Raw genomic sequence first — 18,668 nt, 5'->3', positions numbered from 1 at the left:
AAGGAGATTGGCCTCACAAATTCCTGGAATGAAACACAGTAGTGTTTGGAGAATAATGCATTGCAGTGCAATGTACCCGTATCGCCTCCTGTGTGTAGTGAGGCGGTCTTTGGTCGTAGACCACAACAAGCTGTAGGCAACCATATTCTAGAATATAATATATTATTTGCAAATGAACAGCAGTTCATTCGTGATATTGTGTTTAATTATCACAACTCTCGCATTTGGAATCATCTAGGCTCCAAACTATGTACTGTGCATGAGTCTCTATGTCAGTGACGTTTCTCATTGAATGTGTGCTTTGGGGTACTAAGTGACCGTCTTATTGGGGCGTTCATTTTATCGAACAAGTACTATGGGCTGAATTATTTCCAGTTTTTGCTGCATCATCTTTCATGACTGCTTGAGGATGTTCCCTCAGAGCAATGCCAGAGAATGTGGTTCATGCATGATGGGGCACCGGCACATTTCGTTGCTATGGTTAGACGACATCTAAAGTGCCGATATGGCCAAAGATGGATTAGTGAAGCGGACATATATTGTGGTCTACGAGATCACCTGATCTGAGCCCCAAGGATGTTGGGTGCCACTTTAAAGGATGCAGTATATGTCAGTCCGGTTGACACGGTTTAAGAATTGGAGCACAGACATCTCAAAGATTTTCGAGAATTTCGAAACGATCCAAGCGTCTTTAGAAGGATCCACGTCATTGGGACGACGGATGCCGGTCTGTATCCGGGTATAAGGACTTCACTTTGAACACGACCTGTAACTATGAGTATAGTCATGCAACTATTGTTATGTTCATTCAAAAGCCTGCACTTCTACCAAAGCCTCTCTAATAATTTTTTTTAAATGTTGTACAGTTCCCTTTTCTTAACGGGGATGACGTTTATACAGAATCAAGTTCAGTGGTAGCTGATAACCACACAATTATCTCTCTAACGATTTGATTGCTGATGTAAGTTTACTGAGACATTTTGATTCTACCATTGTGTACTTACAACTGCGTGCATTTACGCCATTAATCATGATACACTCTTTATTGTCTACAGAAAAATGATTCCTGAAGATGATGAATGTATTCGTGGACCAAAGTCAAAGTCCCATTCATATGCGAACCGTGGTGACGTTCTTCTGTCCATGGAGTATTCAACTTCAAATGCACCGCCCTTGGAAAGCTGCGGCTGCAGTGCGTATATTACGGTAAGACGTTTATACAATGTCCAAGATTGAACGCTCTGGTTTAATGTAATTACAGCAGACCTACTCGTATAATTTAATTTTCGTTTACTTTTTAGGAAATTATCTGTTTCTTACCTGTTCATTACCTTATAATTCACATCATCGTTACAAACAGAAATACGCAACTTGCAGGTATTTCTCAAAAGATGACGTGTAAAAATTCTTAAAAAAAACAACAATTTCCATACAAACTTTTGGCAACGTTTCCAGTTTATTCCTCGGTTTGTGTGTATCATAAGCACCTAAAAGTTTAGTATAGCTGCAAGAATAAATTGAGAAAAGAACCAATGGGGTTTAAAGAAATAAAGTTTATTCCAACACTACAGTAGAAAGAGTGGAATAGGATTATAGGCAATGTTGTACAATGACTGTTCCACTCGAATGCACAGTTTCAATTGCTCTTGAATAGTCAATGCATGTATAAATTGCAAAGTTCTGAAGTGCTCTTGCTCGTATAAGGAGACATGTCGCAGGCGAGAGATGAACAGAGCGTCTTGAAAATAATTCCCAACTAGTGGAGCCGGCTGTTGCAACTAAATGTTTTTGTGACTTTGAATTACTTTTGTTCTTACATGAATCAGCCTACACTTTCGAATTGAATGGAGACTAAGATGGGTATCAATTAGTGATTTACGACATAATTTGAAACATCCAACTGTGATTACGGATTTCAGGGTATGCTGACACAATAAATTTATTTTTATATATGGCGTGACTGATGCTAGCTTTCAGTATCAGAACTAAGAACCTTTTGCAACAAAATTTAGACAAAACTTGGCTCATTTGTCTATATGAGCAATAAAACAGCGCTAATTAATAGGAGAATCGAACTCAAATCTTGCTCGTTTCTATCGATTAGCCCCTGGGAATTTGTAAATAAATAGTAATGAAGCGTATACTTGCACGTAGCAGAAATTTCCTTCCAGTATTGATAGTTACATTTCTAATCACACTGGCACAAAACTTGTTTGGATTTTGTTTCCATTCATCCAGCACAGTTTCAGTAGGACACAAAAAGAAATAATGTCCCTATCAGACAAGCGAATTAGCCGCAGGTGTCATGAAAGTGGCGAAGGCAAGACCTTTAGAAATGAGATAGGAATGAACAGTATCAGAGTTACGACCCCTTTACTTTCCTGCTGATCACAAACCACGGTTCGTAGAAAAAGAAGTGAACTGTTTTGCTCCACGCTGCTATAGCCAGGCCCACCGTCAACTTGGACAGCCACGACTTTCCAAGTGAACTCTTCTGTACTTCGAGTTTGGAAGATGGTGCTGCAACAGATAATACAAATGTTACTCCCGAACAAGCATTACTTAAAAGCTAATTTCATTATAAATTCAAGAGGTGAAAATTTTTGTTACTTTGTAACATGGAAAAGTGGCAAATTTACGGTGGTTGTGGGATGATGAACACAATAACTAAGGCTAGTCAGCTGTTAAGGCAATGACCCTAATCTTACCATCTGTTTCGCCTCAATTGTTCTGTTGGTGTACGAGTGATTTAAAGTGTTCGTTTTAAACGGTATTTGTCGCATACTAGTCAACATGTATGTACGATTGCAGCACATGCCTTAAATAATTTTCATGTGACGTAGTAAGGTGTTAAACATTTTGAAAATAAATCCTACGCACCAGAGTCAACTTTTGATCATCATGAAGTTCCCGGTAACACAATCTAAGACAAATGAAAAACAACGCACAATGAAGGAATGATCCGAATCGGACGAAAATCAGTAGAAGTGGTGTACATGAACAGGCAGATGAACGATTACAATTTCAGAAGAAAATGGAATGGATAAAAATTGAGCTTCACAGTGTGAGGAAATCAATAACGCGTTGGTCCAACTCTGGCCATTATGCAAGCCGTTACTCAGTTTCACATCGATTAATAGAGCTTCTTGATGTCACCGTGAGGCATAACGTGAAAAAAAATCTGTCTAACTGGCGCGTTACAGTGATTTCAGAAAACTATATTAATTTGGAAGTTGCACTGATGAAACTACTCCACTTTCTCTACTTACAACACCTTTAGGTGACCTTGAAAGACTTGATATAAATATCCTTTATATGGTCAGAATAGGTTGGATGAGATCTGGAACACAAACCAATACGGCAAGCGAAAAATGTACGCAAACAACAGAATGTCGATGTTACACGTGTTTATGGCTTACGGATTCGACATCCATTCAAAATATCCCGTGAGAATATACGCCCAATCCTTCATGCCAATCTGAACCTTCAGAAGCAGCGAAGGAGGCAGAACGCACACGCATTGCCATTTTCCACAGGTCTAAAAGACATGCTTCAACAGCATGGTAAGAGATCGTACGAGAGGAATTAACGGATTTTGAACGCTGAACGCTAGTTGGAGCGACACGCATGGGCCACACAATTGCGGAAATCGTAATGTAATTTAATATTCCGAGGTCCACAGTGTCAGGAGTGTGCCGAGAATACCAAATTTCAGGCATCACCTCTCACAACGGACAACGCAATGGCCGACGGCCTCAACTCAACAACTGAAGGCAGCGGCGTTTGCAATAAGTGAAATAACGGCAGAAATCAGTGTGGGACGTACTAGGAACGTATCTGTTAGGAAAGGGCGGCGAAATTTGGCGTTAATGTGCTATGGCTGCAGACGGCCGACGTGAGTGCCTTTCCTTGCAGCACTACATCGCCTGCAGCGCCTCTCCTGGGCTCGTGACCATATCGGTTGTACCCAAGAGGATTGGGAAACAGTGGCCTGGTGAGATGAGTCCCGATATCAGTTGGTAGGAGCTGATGGTAGAGTTCGAATGTGGTGCAGACCCCACGGAGTCATGGACCCAAGTTGTGATGATGATGATGATGATGATGTTTGGTTTGTGGGGCGCTCAACTGCGTGGTTATCAGCGCCCGTACAATTACCCAATCTTTGCTCAGTCCAATTGCGCCACTTTCCGGGATGATGATGAAATGATGAGGACAACAAAAACACCCAGTCATCTCGAGGCAGGTGAAAATCCCAGACCCCGCCGGGAATCGAACCCGGGACCCCGTGCTCGGGAAGCGAGAACGCTACCGCGAGACCACGAGCGGCGGACCCCCAAGTTGTCCACAGGGCACTATGCAAGTTGGTGTTGGTTCCATAATGGTATGGTCTGTGTTTACATGGAATGAACTCAGTCCTCTGGCCCAACAGAACCGAACATTGGTTGGAAACGGTTATGTTCAGCTACTTGGAGACCACTTTCAGCCATCCATGGATTTCATGTTCCCAAAGAACGATGGTATTTTCATGGACGACAATGTTCCATATCATCGGCCCACAATTGTTCGCGAATGGTTGGAAGAACATTCGAGAAATTTCAGCGAATGATTTGGCTACCCAGATTGCCCACTATGAATCGCGCCGAACATTTATAGGACATAATCGAGTGGTCAGTTTATGCACAAAATGTTGCACCGGCAACACTTTCGAAATTTTGACCGGCTAAATAGGCAGCGTGGCTTAGTATTTCTGCAGCGTTTCCAACAGCTTGTTGAGTCCATGCCACGTGTAGTTGGCGCACTACGCCGAGAAAAGCAGGCCCAACACGATATTAGGAGGTATTCCATGGCTTTTTTCAACTCAGTAGATGCAAGAGTATCAACAATAGGCGTTCGAAGAGCGTTAAGAAACCATATCGTCACGACAATCTAAGACAGTTTGATGAGCACCCGATTTGCTGTTATTATTTTTCTGTTCATTTTCTTCATTATAAGGGTTGCGAAATATATGACTCGGCCTGGGAAACCATGTGAACTAAGACAAATAAATTAAAGGTGATGTTCATAAGACACGTCGCGACTTTATAATGGAATTATGTCAACTACATAAACTGGAGTGTTGTATCAGAATGCCAGAACACTGATATTTATTCTTAAAGGCGCAGCTTTCTGTTATTTTAGAAGAGTTGTTCATTACAGCAACGGTTAAGGAAAAAAATGCAAACAACGAAGCGAGGCAATATAATAGGTACACTCATTGGTACAATTTTGAGATAGGTAAGTAAGTAGGTAGGTAGGTAGGTAGGTGGGTACAGGGAGAGAGATACAGGGAGAGAGAGAGATACGTTTTGTCTCTAGGTCATATCATCTTATTGCACAGTGTATAAAGAAAAGCTATGAATTGAGGTTATCAAAGAGGAATATAGGAAACTGTAACAACAAGACATCAGAAAAATAAAATTTATAGAAAAAATTACGTTTGCAGAAACACTGTTAAACATGATTGCTTCCCTGAAAATATTGGATGTCGTAGCACGAGACACTGTGTTCCGTAGACAGTTGAAGTTTACTTAAAAACTTGTCGCATCAGGTGACTATTTTTATCTCTCACGAAGAAGTTCATGAAAAGATCGCACTGTGAAGTGAAACGTCTGTGTATTAATGATAGCCATCCGAACTCGCTTATCATGTTCTTCAAACTCTCTTTCCGACTTCGCGATGATACAAAACGATCTTCCTTTCTTTGAGTTTTTCAGTGTCCTCTATCAGTTTTATGAAGTCAGGATCCCATAACATGAGGTAATACTCGAGAAGATAACGGTCAAGTATAGCGTAAGCAGTCTCTTTAGTAAACCTGTTGTATCTTCTAAGTGTTCCGCCAATAAAGCGCAGTCGTTGGTTTTCCTTCCAGACAACATTATGTATGCGATGGTTCCAGTTTAAGTTTTTTGTAATTCTAATTCCTAGGTATTTAATTGATTCGACAGCTTTTAAAATTATATGACTTTCAGTGTAACCTAATTTTGAAGTAATTTTACTTAGTGCTCACGTGGAGGACCTAAAGCTTTCTATGGTTCAATGTCAACTGCAACTTCTCGCACCACACAGATGTTTTGAGTTAATGGCTTTATACAGGGCTATTACAAATGATTGAAGCGATTTCATAAATTCACTGTAGCTCCATTCATTGACATATGGTCACGACACACTACAGATACGTAGAAAAACTCATAAAGTTTTGTTCGGCTGAAGCCGCACTTCAGTTTTCTGCCGTCAGAGCGCTCGAGAGCGCAGTGAGACAAATGGCGACAGGAGCCGAGAAAGCGTATGTCGTGCTTGAAATGCACTCACATCAGTCAGTCATAACAGTGCAACGACACTTCAGGACGAAGTTCAACAAAGATCCACCAACTGCTAACTCCATTCGGCAATGGTATGCGCAGTTTAAAGCTTCTGGATTTCTCTGTAAGGGGAAATCAAAGGGTCGGCCTGCAGTGAGCGAAGAAACGGTTGAATGCGTGCGAGCAAGTTTCACGCGTAGCCCGCGGAAAATTGGCTCATGCCACAACTGGAGACCGACAGCGCCGACTTCATCTTTCAACAGGATGGTGCCCCACTGCACTTCCATCATGATGTTCGGCATTTCTTAAACAGGAGATTGGAAAACCGATGGATCGGTCGTGGTGGTGATCATGATCAGCAATTCATGTCATGGTCTCCACGCTCTCCCGACTTAACCCCATGCGATTTCTTTCTGTGGGGTTATGTGAAAGATTCAGTGTTTAAACCTCCTGCCAGAACTGCGAGCTCGCATCAACGATGCTTTCGAACTCATTGATGGGGACATGTTGCGCCGAGTGTGGAAGGAACTTGATCATCGGCTTGATGTCTGCCGAATCACTAAAGGGGCACATATCGAACATTTGTGAATGCCTAAAAAAACTTTTTGTGCTTTTGTATGTGTGTGCAAAGCATTGTGAAAATATCTCAAATAATAAAGTTATTGTAGAGCTGCGAAATCGCTTCAATCATTTGTAATAACCGTGTAATTCTCATTGATCTTCTGACGAGTTTACTAAACGGTAAAAGACATCATCATATGGAAGCAATATAAGAAGGGTGCTGAGTTCGTCTCTTAAATCGTTTACATAAACAGCAGCAGACTGCCTGTAACACTTGCTTGGGAACCTCAGATACCACTTACTGACGTCCCGTCAATTACCAGAAACTGTGTCCTCATTGACAGAAAATAACGAATCCAGTCAAACTACTGTGATGATCCATAAGTACGCTTTATAATTATAAGACACTTAATATAACAGGTGTAAAAAACCATCTGGAAATCTAGAAATGCGGAATCAAATGGAGGTCGCACTCATCAATTCGTCTGAATAAAATGCTAGTTGTGTTTCAGAAGGACGATGTTTTCTGAATCATTGCTGGATAGGCGTCAGTTTATGATTTTCTTCGAGGGATTTCGTAATGTTTAAACACAGCATAAGGATCAATACCGTCCTGCAAATCGTTGCCAGTGATATGGGTCTACAATTCAAAGAACATATTCAACGCTTCCTTCCTTGCGTTCAAATTTTCAGTCAAGCAACATGAAGATAATGCAAAGGACTCGAACGGATATGTGCCATTTCTCACACAAACTAATATTTATGGAAACATCTATGCCCTGCTGTACTTAACGAGGTCTAAAGGGCTTCTCAAGTGTAAAGTATTCACATTATAAAAATTTTATGGTGCTGCTTTTTTAAAAAAAAGTTTGCTCTCGGAAATTGCAGGAGAGGATTCAGTTGTGGTAAAAGGCAAAGGGAGTCGTGTTTTTCGAAACACATTACTTGCTCAGGAGCAGGGAAGAAGCGGGGTTTAGCGAATGTTACTGAGCGAGTGTGGTGCACTTTTTCCCTGTACTGGAGCTTCCCGAGTGACAACCTGTCACACTGTGGAGAGGTAATCACTACTGAAGGTGGAGGCAGCAAGTTCATCCTTCAGATAAATTGAGGCGACGGAGGTCATAGGATGCTTGCTAATATCGTGTCGGACGCAATAAGCCTTTGGAAGTCCTTGCAGAAATATTGGACCCTGCAGCCTCTGTACGAGTCCACAATTGCGAAAGTGTTGTCGGTGCAGGATTTTGCGTACGAACTGACCTATCGATTATGTCCCATAAATGATCAATGGCATTCAAGATGGGCGATCTGGGTGGCCAAATCATTGGCTCGAACTGTCCAGAAATTCTTCAAACCAGTCGTGAACAATTATGGCGGGTGACATAGTGCATCATCATCCACAGCAATTTCGTTATTGTTTCGCTGCAAATGGGCTCCAGGTAGCAAAACGTAACCATTGTCTGTCAATGATCGGTTCAGTTGGACCACATGACGCAGTCCATTCCACGCAAACTCAGCGTACGCAATGAGCCAAACCCTGTTGCACAATGTCTTGTTAACAACTTCGGGTCCATGGCTTCGTCCGGTCTGCACCACACTCAAACCCTTCCATCAGCTCTTGCCAAGTGAAATCGGGACTCAGCTGGTTTTACAGTCGTTTATGGTTCCACTGATGTGGTCACGAGTCCAGGAGGTGCACTGCACGCGACGTCAAAGCTGTTAGCATAGGCAATTTCGTCAGTCGTCTGCAGCCATAGACCAGTAACGCCAAATTACGCCGCACTGTCCTAACGAATACGTTCGTCGTACGTTCCACATCAACTTATGCGGTTATTTGACACTGTTTTGCTCGTTTGTTAGCACTGACCACTCTACGCAAACACGAAGCTCTCGGTCATTAAGTGGAGGCCGTCGGGTACTGCCAGGGTAAAGAGAGGTAATGCCAGAAATTTGGTATTCTCGGCACACTCTTGACATTGTGGATCTCCGAATGTATAATTCCATAACGATTTCCGTAATGGAATGTTCCATGCGTCTAGATCCAGCTACCATTCCACATTCAAAGTCCGTTAATTCCCATCGTGCGGCCATAGTCATGTCGACAGCCTTTCCACATATGATAACAAATGACAGCTCTGACACAGCCATCTCTATATGTCCAAATCGCTATCCCATGGCTTTGTCACCTCTGTGTATTGTCAACATACACAACAAATAGTGTTTGACACTAATGCAGGGTTGGCTGTCTACGGGCGGCACACAACCACTGGCAGTCTCTGATGGTCTTGCTTATAAACACATAATTTTGAAACTAGTGAGTAACTAGTTCCAGTTAGTCTTGCCAAACAAAATTGGAAACGTAGTTTTCGTCTGAAAATTATGTACACCTAATGCGGTCAACGTTTTCGAATGCAAAGATAAGTTATTCAGTGCACACACAGTCAGATTACTATGGTTAGAGAGGAATGAGGAAACAGACAATGATGAGAGATAGCCGGCCGGAGTCGCCGAGCGGTTCTAGGCGCTACAGTCTGGAACCGCGCGACTGCTACAGTCGCAGGTTCGAATCCTGCCTCGGGCATGGATGTGTGTGATGTCCTTAGGTTAGTTAGGCTTCAGTAGTTCTAAGTTCTAGGGGACTGATGACCTCAGCAGTTAAGTCCCATTGTGCTCAGGGCCGTTTGAGCCAATGATGAGAGATATGACGCCGCGAGAAGAATTCCCTCTGAATCACACAGATTCGCCTGGTTCAAAATGGTTCAGATGGTTCTGAGCACTTTGGGACTTAACTTCTGAGGTCATCAGTCCCCTAGAACATAGAACTACTTAAACCTAACTAACCTAAAGACATCACACACACCCATGCCCGAGGCAGGATTCGAACCTGCGATCGTAGCGGTCGTGCAGTTCCAGACTGTAGCGCCTAGAACCTCTCGGCCACCCAGGCCGGCTCACCTAGTTCTCAGGACACACTACGAGTCAGGGGAAGTACTTTCAGACTTGAAGAAGAATGTAAGAATTCCAATTCCAAAGAATGCAGGTAGTATCATTTGAGAATATTAGCGAAATACCAGTTTAATAGGTCATGGTTCGAAAATTATGGTGCGAATTATTTATAGAAGATTGGAAAAGCTGGTACAGGCCGACATCGGGCAAGATCAGTTTGACTTCCAGAGAAGTGTGGGAACCAGCGAGGTAACATTATACATACGTCTTATCTTAGAAGATATATTAAAGAAAGTCAGACACACCGTCCACCATTTGTACACTTAGATAAAACTTTGACAATGATGATTGTAATGTTCACTTAGAAATTATAAAGGTACCATGAATCAAATACAGGAAAAGAAAGGCTAAATTCGTTTTACACAGAAAACAGACTGCAGTTATAACAGTCGATAGATATAAAAGGGAAGTAGTAGTTAAGGGAGTGATACAGTGCTGCCATCTATCCCGATGTTAATGAATCTGTATACTGAGAAAGCATTAAAGCAAACCAAAGAAAAATTTGGAGATGAAAGAAAGACATTCAGGTTTTCCGTCGACATTTTAAATCTGTGAGAGACAGCAAAGGAAGACCAGTGAAACGGAATGCGTCGTCTCTTGAAAAGCGATTGTTCGATAAGCATTAACAAAAGTAAACAAAAGGTAATGGAGTGTATTCGGATTCATCAAGCGATGCTAAAGGAATTAGATTAGGAAATGAGACAACCAACAGTAGTAAATGAGTTTTACTATTCAAGAAAAAAGAGACAGAAAGAAACTTTTGACACGTGGTGCTATAGAAGTATGCTAAAGATTTGACGGGTATATCCCGTAAGTAATGAGGGCTACTGAATAGAACTGAGGTGAAAATAAATTTATGGATAAATTTAGGGGTAGGTTAGTAGGAGTATCAACGAATTGTCAGTTTGGTAATAGAGGGAAGTGTGGGAAGTAGAAATTGTAGAGGGAGACTATGGGATGGATAATGAAGGAAGCTTCAAATGGTTGTAGGTAGCAGTAGTTGTTCGTAGATGAAGAAGCTTGCACAGGATGGACAAGCGAAGAGAGTTGCGTGTAAAAAGTCTTCGAACTAAAGAGCACAACAACAACACTCTTACGGATATGAGAGCAAGTAACATAAATTCAAACACAGAAGCAGGCATAGACAAGATTCTATTACTTTTTTAATCTTAGACTTCAGAAATCGACCGAAGGAACCAGATTTTTGAATAAAGAAGAGGCACCGAATTTGAACATGTCAGCATTAGCGTTAGACACACATATGTTAATGTTCAGTTGCATATTACTCTTGTGTCTACTGAGGTAATTACATAGCAAGTAATGAAACAGAGTAATGTCTAGCTTCTATGAAGGTTTTCGTGACGTGTCAATGCAACAAAGTCTTCGCCGGTTTCTTCAGCATTAGATCACAGTGTAAACGCGACGTTTCGGAAAGGCTGCTCGCTACTTCCATCTGCTAGCGAAGACTTACGCTGCGATCTCCTGCAGCAAGAAACCCGTGAAGAGTAATTACTTCTCCATTACAATTTTCGTAATTGTAGGACGCACGTTTTTCCTGCTTTCTTTAAACTGTTAGTGACAATACGTAACACACAGATCGGATAACATAGTGTAAAATGAAAAACATTGGATGGTTTTGCTACGTTACAAGTATTTTATAGTTACAGTGATGGGAGCATAGTGTTATGAAGACACATTGTTACCATTGTTTAATATGCTTATATCAAGTGAAATTAAATCAAGCCATTGACTGACGCCATTATAGCAAAAAGCTTGATTTAGGGAAAGCAAAATTATCGGTAGTTCACTACTGAAATTCTCCATTCTCGTTACAGTACTTCGAGTCTTTTTTCGTTACGAGATCCTTTGAATTTTCATTCATATCGGGTATTAAAAGTTATTTGTGATATCGAATCGTGACAAACTGTTGCTGTAAACCCTAGCACAGACAGTCTCGTTTGCTAAAGCTTGTACAGCAACATAATTCAGTTGTTTACAAAATAAACCAGCGGAGAAATCTGGCGTTGCCAGATAGCTGTGGGTCCACGCCCGTACCACGCAGCTTCTGGCCTTGTGCTTAATGTCGTTTATGACGTCATGTGCCCTGGACTATGTGTCTTATAGTGATATAGTATTGTAGATACATTCAGCGGCATATGTGAATATTGTCTCTCAAATTTATTGCGAACAGAGTTAGTAACAAAGACGTAATAAAATCATATACAATGCGGTAGTTTTTCACGCATCTCATTGTTTATTACGTCATATCTCCTTAGTTACAATGATATACTTTTTAACTTACATTTAGTGGTGTATGTGTACACATTCTGTAAAATATGGCGCTAAGACAGTAAGTCGCAAAGACGTAATAAATTATTACATCATGTCTCTTGCAGTACTTTTAATGCATGAACAACAGAAAATAAATAAGCGATAAACATTTTTCCTTTCATCATTCTGTAGGAGTCGTCACTTAGAAAAAAATTCTTAAAGGTTTAAATGTATGTATAAAGCTTGTTGCACGTCGGTAAGTGCTTTCATTCTCAAGTACTATGTGGATAAATTCTGGTACTTCACGAGTCGCGGGCTACGTTTCTTTTTCACCCCCACACCCCTCAGTCTGATAGGTAGGTTAGTTCTTATCCCAACAGAGCTTGTCACCTGACAGTAATGGGGATATGTATACGAAAATTGGTTTGAAATCGGTCCAGTGGTTTAGGAGGAGATGTGGAATATGCACTTGCGCTCATACACACACACACATTTTTGTAATATGTATGGATTGCAAGTATAGGTAGGGACGTAGTTCGTTCGATACTCGTACACTGGTGCGAGACTAAAAATGCTCGTAACGGAGGAAAGAAGTAACTATAGTTTCAAGTTTGGCAACACAAGCACATGGTGCTCTGATTAATGCGTAGAAATAAATCCATTTAATACGACAGGAATCGAGTTACATTAATGTGTGTTATTAAAGTAGGGATATTTCTACTAAAACAAGTTTAAGAAGTCACAGGAAGTGAGCGCCATGTTGGACTAACAGATAAGTACGGAAGGATGTCGTTTACGAAACGAAAGCATCAAATATTGATAATTTGATGTTGAAAAAGACCGCTTCAGCTGTGTGGTAAATATTTATTTATGAGCCAACTAGTTTAATGGCGTCGCACATCTCTGAAGAAAGAACTCTAATGTCACGAAATACAAATGAACAAATACTGACCGTACAAATGAAGCGGTCTTTATCATCACTATACAATTCTACAGCTGTGGTTGCCCACAGTGTAAAGTTTTCTACAGTAGATAATATTGATTAGCGACGATTAAAAGGAACTTTTGTAGTGGATCCATTTCTGCCGGTGAAACCTTCTACATGATAGTTCTGTTTTTGAACAATGTTCGATTTACTGTGTCATTCAAAAATACATTGTGCTCACTGGATTTGGAGTCCTCAGCAAATAACATCGGACGCCTGCAGAAGACTTTGCGAAGGAGCCAGAAACTGCGAGACAATGTGGGACAAGTAGTACGAAGTGCAGAGGAGAAGACGAGCGAAAGAAATCAAAGACGCGCTGCCAGATTTACGACTGGCGAATTTAATCAATGTGGGAGTGCCACTCAGACCCTAAGTGATCGGCGGCGTGAAGGGATGGAGCGAAGACGGCGATCCTCTCACACAAGGCAGCGGACAAGTCTCGGAGAGGCAGCACATGGGTCTGGTAAGTTCCTACGGCCTCCATCACATCTGGAAACACATATTTGAAAGTTTTGTGTTCAAAATAGGAAGCTCCTTACTCTCATAATCTTCGTTTAATGTGAAACAGATTCAGTTATCTTCCAACTTCGACTTATATTTCTGAAGTATCGTTCCTTTACTTTTTTTTCTTTTTCTCTTATTTCACTGCTCAACTAAAAGCCTGAGGAGTGTTCCTGGTAGAATAACGCCTACACAAATTAATACTGTGTTACCGATATAGAAACATAGCACTACTAGCTTAGAACAAGAATGTGATACAAACAGTGACAAAATCCATTTATTGTGAGGTTATTGTATCTCACCCAAAGTAGATTTTTTTATAACTGTATGACCAAATCAAAGCGTCACTTAACTGAACTGATATTGTGATTTTTGTTTAGTCAATATGTTATTAATTAACGGATGCTTTGACTTATGAAGCTGGTTTCCACCTTTTCCTTGAACGGGAGAGGGACAGGAATTCGATTTCGCTTTCCCTTGGGCACAGAAGTTTTTCTGTTGATTTTAATTTTTGTATAGCTCCATTAGCTTCATCTTCACATCCAGCGATTAAGGAATCCAGCTCTTCCGCCTACAAAGGCTCATGTGTGATTTTAACAGCAATATAAAAAGAGAATTTGTTTTTATCACCGCATAGGAGATACTGTAGCATATACGTTGTGCAAATCATGCTTTGCAATTGGACATGGTAGAAGAACTGTGAATCATGCTAAAACGTAGAAACATTATATGACTGCTCTAAACAAAACCCATTTCTCAATAAAGTACATGAAAAGGACGGTGACAGTGCAGAAGAATAATTGTAGAAAGTTATTTGGGATCATCTGAGTGTATAATGCAAAAGTTAACTTCTATGTCCATTAAATTTGGTTGGTTCGATAGCTGTCCCGTTTTTTTTTTCTGAAATCGTCCCGTGCTCTTTCTAAACTTTTGAAAATGTTCAGTTTTTAGTGAGAATGAAGTATAAACCCTCGACTCTCTGAAGCAGCCAACATGAAATTCACGAGTTGGGTAGTCAGCCACCACCACAATGGATCTCGTGCCAGGCTCAATATTGACGGAAGTCTGGAGCTGATTGTTCGCGCAAGGAGATGACCAGTAAGCACTTGCAGAAACGAATGTGATGTTTACCTTTCGCGTGGCGCAAATTACCTTCATGATTAACGCGCGATGAACATCTGGTAGGCACTCCGTAGCTGTACTTCAAGATACCACAGGGTACACATCACGCTGTAACGTTACACGATCGCTTCTCATCTCTCGCAGTTATCCATCTCGTTCATCTTGACCCCAGTGCATTCCTAAGTACCATAATGTATTAGTTTTGCAGGCTTTCCTAGATTGATCTTTTCGTTAACATGGGGAACCTTAAGGCCAATACTTGTGTTCTTCCCCTCTTACTTCAATGAAAATGTTTCTTTTTCTTAAGCAGATAATACATTCTCCTTTATCGACTTCAATTTGAGCTCTTCAACCCATTATGATTTCGGTACGGCCTTTCTGCTGATCCACATTCTGATGATTAATCTAGATTAGACGACGAAATCCAGAGCACAGTAGACAATGACGTGAAGGATAGTACCTTGACTGCCATAATTCATTCCATTTAATTCAACAATATCGTTTAGAGAACAATGCAGAAGCCATACCGAGTATCGGACCAAATCTCTGACTATATCCAGGACTTCTTAAACGACAAAACTCAATCTATCATTCCTAATGAAATGAAAACTATAGACGTAAAGGTAATTTTAGTAGTACCCCAACGGAGTGCTTAGAGCAGTAAACTTTAATAACATATATGTGAATAATCTAGTGAATAACTTCAGAATTTCTATAATGATTTCCTCAGACTATTCTCTTGTCTATAGGAAGGTTATGACGCCAAAATCAAACAGCGAAATGCTGGAAGAACTGAGGAGAATAGATGATTGGTTCAGGAACTAGCAAATGGGCCTAAAAGTAGATAAACGTAACATTTTGTTCATATATGGCCGAGGAGTTCCACTGCTATTCGAATACGCTATTGGCGAAACATCATTGTCAACAATAACAGTCGTAAAATATCTCGAGATAACCATTCGGAGCGATCTTAAGTGGAATGATCACATGACCGCCGAGCTATAGACAGTCTCGGCCTCGCGGTCCCTGGTACTTATAATATCCTCCATGAATGCGGAAGCAATTACAGTGGTCGATCTACCAGCACTGATTCCGACTGCTGTGCAGAACACCAACGACATATTAGAAATGGGGGACTTGAGAAATCGACAGTGGCTGTGCACAGCCTAACAAATGAACCAAAATACATTCTGAAATCAAAAAACAGTTTGATGAACAAAATGTTGTGTCCCAGACTAATACACTGGTGAACCAAAACATCATGACCGCCTGCTTAATAGCTGGTTTGTCTGTCTTTAGAACTAAAGACATCACTGATTTTGCGTATCGGTTATCCGACTGCTTTTTGGTAGCGTTGTGGAGGTATGTGGCATTAGATGACTGTGCACAGGTCATGAAATTTACGTAAATAACGAGCCGCTGATTTGCGTACGCGGTGAAAGCGACCTATAGCGACCCAGATGGGTTCCATAGAACTTACGTCAGGTGAATTTACTCGGTGAGACAACAAAGCGCGTTCACTATATGCTCCTCAAACCACAACACCGCTATCTGGCTCCGAGATACGGACAACTATAATGCTGGAAGATAACATCTCCGTCAGGGAAGGTATCAAGCATGAAGGGATGCAAGTAGTTTGCAGCTGTCACCGTGTCTCCGATTACTACCACAGCTCCATGTTCAACAACTTACTATGAACTGTATGCTCCGAAACGCTTGTGCGTGCGCCAGTATTGTGCTATGTCGGCAGAGGTGCGACAGATCACTATCTACTCGACTTTACTGAGCAGAGAAGCCTCCGAATCTCACGTTGTGTGCAGAGCGCGGACTTACAATTATTGAGTCCCTGGTGGTAACCTCACTGTCCTCGCTCAGAAGACACTCACGACAGTAGCACATGTACACTCGACCAGTTTCGCCGTTTTAGGATGAGTCGTTCAGTGATTCAGCGTAATAATAATCTGCCCTCTTTCGAAGTCGCTTATCTCAGTGAATTTTCCCATTTGCAACCATAATCTTCACTAGGGTGATCCCCCGATCGTGTCTGCTCCGCTTACATAGTTATGTTACGACTTCACGTGCCCGCTAGGCCACCTGGCAGCATTCAACGTCGCGGTGGTCAGTGGTCATAATGTTTTGGATCGTCAGTGTAGATATCGGGTTATCTTGTTAAAGCATCGAACCGGACAGTAGTTTAATGATAGTTGTGCGTGGAATCGAGCTCTCGATGCTGAGAAGAAACACAGAGGTCACTGGATCATTTACGTTGCCACGGGAGCAGTGGTACCACCAGCGCAGACGTTGACACCGTCTAAGGCGTAAGGAAGACGTACGCCGACCACTCAGAAGCTATCCACGTGCTGTACAAAACACAGCAGCAGCTACGACTGTCATTTGCTTCAGACGAAGGCGCTGATCGAAAGCATCGGACGATAGCGGTTTTACTCGGATCTGAGGCGGCGATACTGCCGTCCTAACTAGCATATCAGATCCGCGACACTCTCTCCCCTATTTCCCGATAATACAACACGAGGTGCCATTCTCCGAGCTTTTTCTATGTCGTCCGTCAATAGCCCATACCGCACAGCAATACTCCAGGGGAGGACGGACAGGAGCAGAGTACGATATCTGTGTAGGAGACGTGATGCATCGTCTAAGTATTCTGACAAGAAAACACTGTTTCTGGTTTGTTTTTCCCACGAAATGATGTATGTGATCGTTTCAGTTTAGATTGTTCGTACCTGCAATTCGTAGGTATTTAGTTGATTTGAAAGCTTTTAGATTTGTGTGATTTATCGTGCAACCGAAATTTAACGCGATTCCTACTAGAACTCACTTACATGACTCCACACTTTTCATTTTTCAGCGTCAATTGCCACTTTTCGCATCATACAGATATCGTGTCTAAGTCGTTTTGCAATTGGTTTTGTTCAGCTGATGACCTTACGAGACGGAAAACGACAGCATCGTCTAAAAACAATCTACGCAGGCTTGCCAGATTGTCTCCTAAATCATTTATATTGAGCGCTATGCGGAAAGTAAGGGACGATAGGTCGCGAAAAGGAAACCAGAGTGAAAATCAAAACTGTTTTATTTGCAACAGTTAGCTACGCCTTCCAGCTACTACTCCACACAGTCGTAGAAATCTCAGACGTAGACATCTGTCGTAGCGTTGTACCAACTATTCAATTCCCTCGTTATAGAAGACAGCCGCCAGTGTTTTTCGACAATTTCTCTCTGGACTGCAGCTCGTTGTCTGTGTCAAAATATTGTCTTCATAGGCAGTGGTTCATTTGAGCAGAGATGAACCTCAGGGGTAGTCAATTACGGGCTATATTGTGGATGATCAAACACTTCCCATAGAAAACGCTGTAGGAGCGTCTTCAGTGCCCCTGCAGAGTGCGGCCGAGAATTGTCGTGTAGAACGAACCGCATGACAGTTATGTTATGTAGATTGCATACCTTCAGGCGAAATCTTTCGCCAGGTCCTGATACTTGGCGGGAGATGCTGCTAATTTCTAGCCATCTTTACGTTCTCACTGTGAGCTCAGAACTGAAAAGAGCGACAGTATGCGATAGACAGGCGTACTAGACACAGTGCCCATCGCATCTGTGCAAAGCTTCATCAGATTTTCACTGAAGGTTCCATTTCGCGACCGATCGTTTCTTACTTTCCGAATAACCCTCATACATTACAACTAGCAGGGGCTCTTGGGGAAGGCCTGATATCACTTCTATTTAACTTCATAGCTTTCTATTAATTCTACTAACTGTTATCTTTCTGACACGAATTCACGAATACAGTCGCAAAACTGAGACGATACGCCATAAACTAGTACGATTAGAAACTGAGGGAACCGGTATCGAAAGCCTATTGGAAATATAGA

The 18,668-nt window shown here is 41.7% G+C and overlaps 1 protein-coding gene across 1 annotated transcript in view; it reads right to left on the bottom strand.

Moving 5' to 3' along the window:
- Window positions 1-1,538: 1,538 nt before the first annotated feature.
- LOC126095456 (O-acyltransferase like protein-like) overlaps window positions 1,539-18,668 on the bottom strand; it is a 359,981-nt gene continuing 342,851 nt past the window's right edge. The window contains exon 13 of the mRNA XM_049910248.1: window positions 1,539-2,520. Within this exon, the coding sequence (XP_049766205.1) occupies window positions 2,363-2,520 (158 nt within the window). The 3' untranslated portion in view covers window positions 1,539-2,362. The remainder of the gene's footprint in view (window positions 2,521-18,668) is intronic.

The sequence above is a fragment of the Schistocerca cancellata genome, chromosome 8, assembly GCF_023864275.1.
Source record: "Schistocerca cancellata isolate TAMUIC-IGC-003103 chromosome 8, iqSchCanc2.1, whole genome shotgun sequence".
Lineage (NCBI taxonomy): Eukaryota > Metazoa > Arthropoda > Insecta > Orthoptera > Acrididae > Schistocerca > Schistocerca cancellata.
Note: the sequence above shows the minus strand (reverse complement) of the source record. Positions and strands in the feature narration are given on the sequence as shown.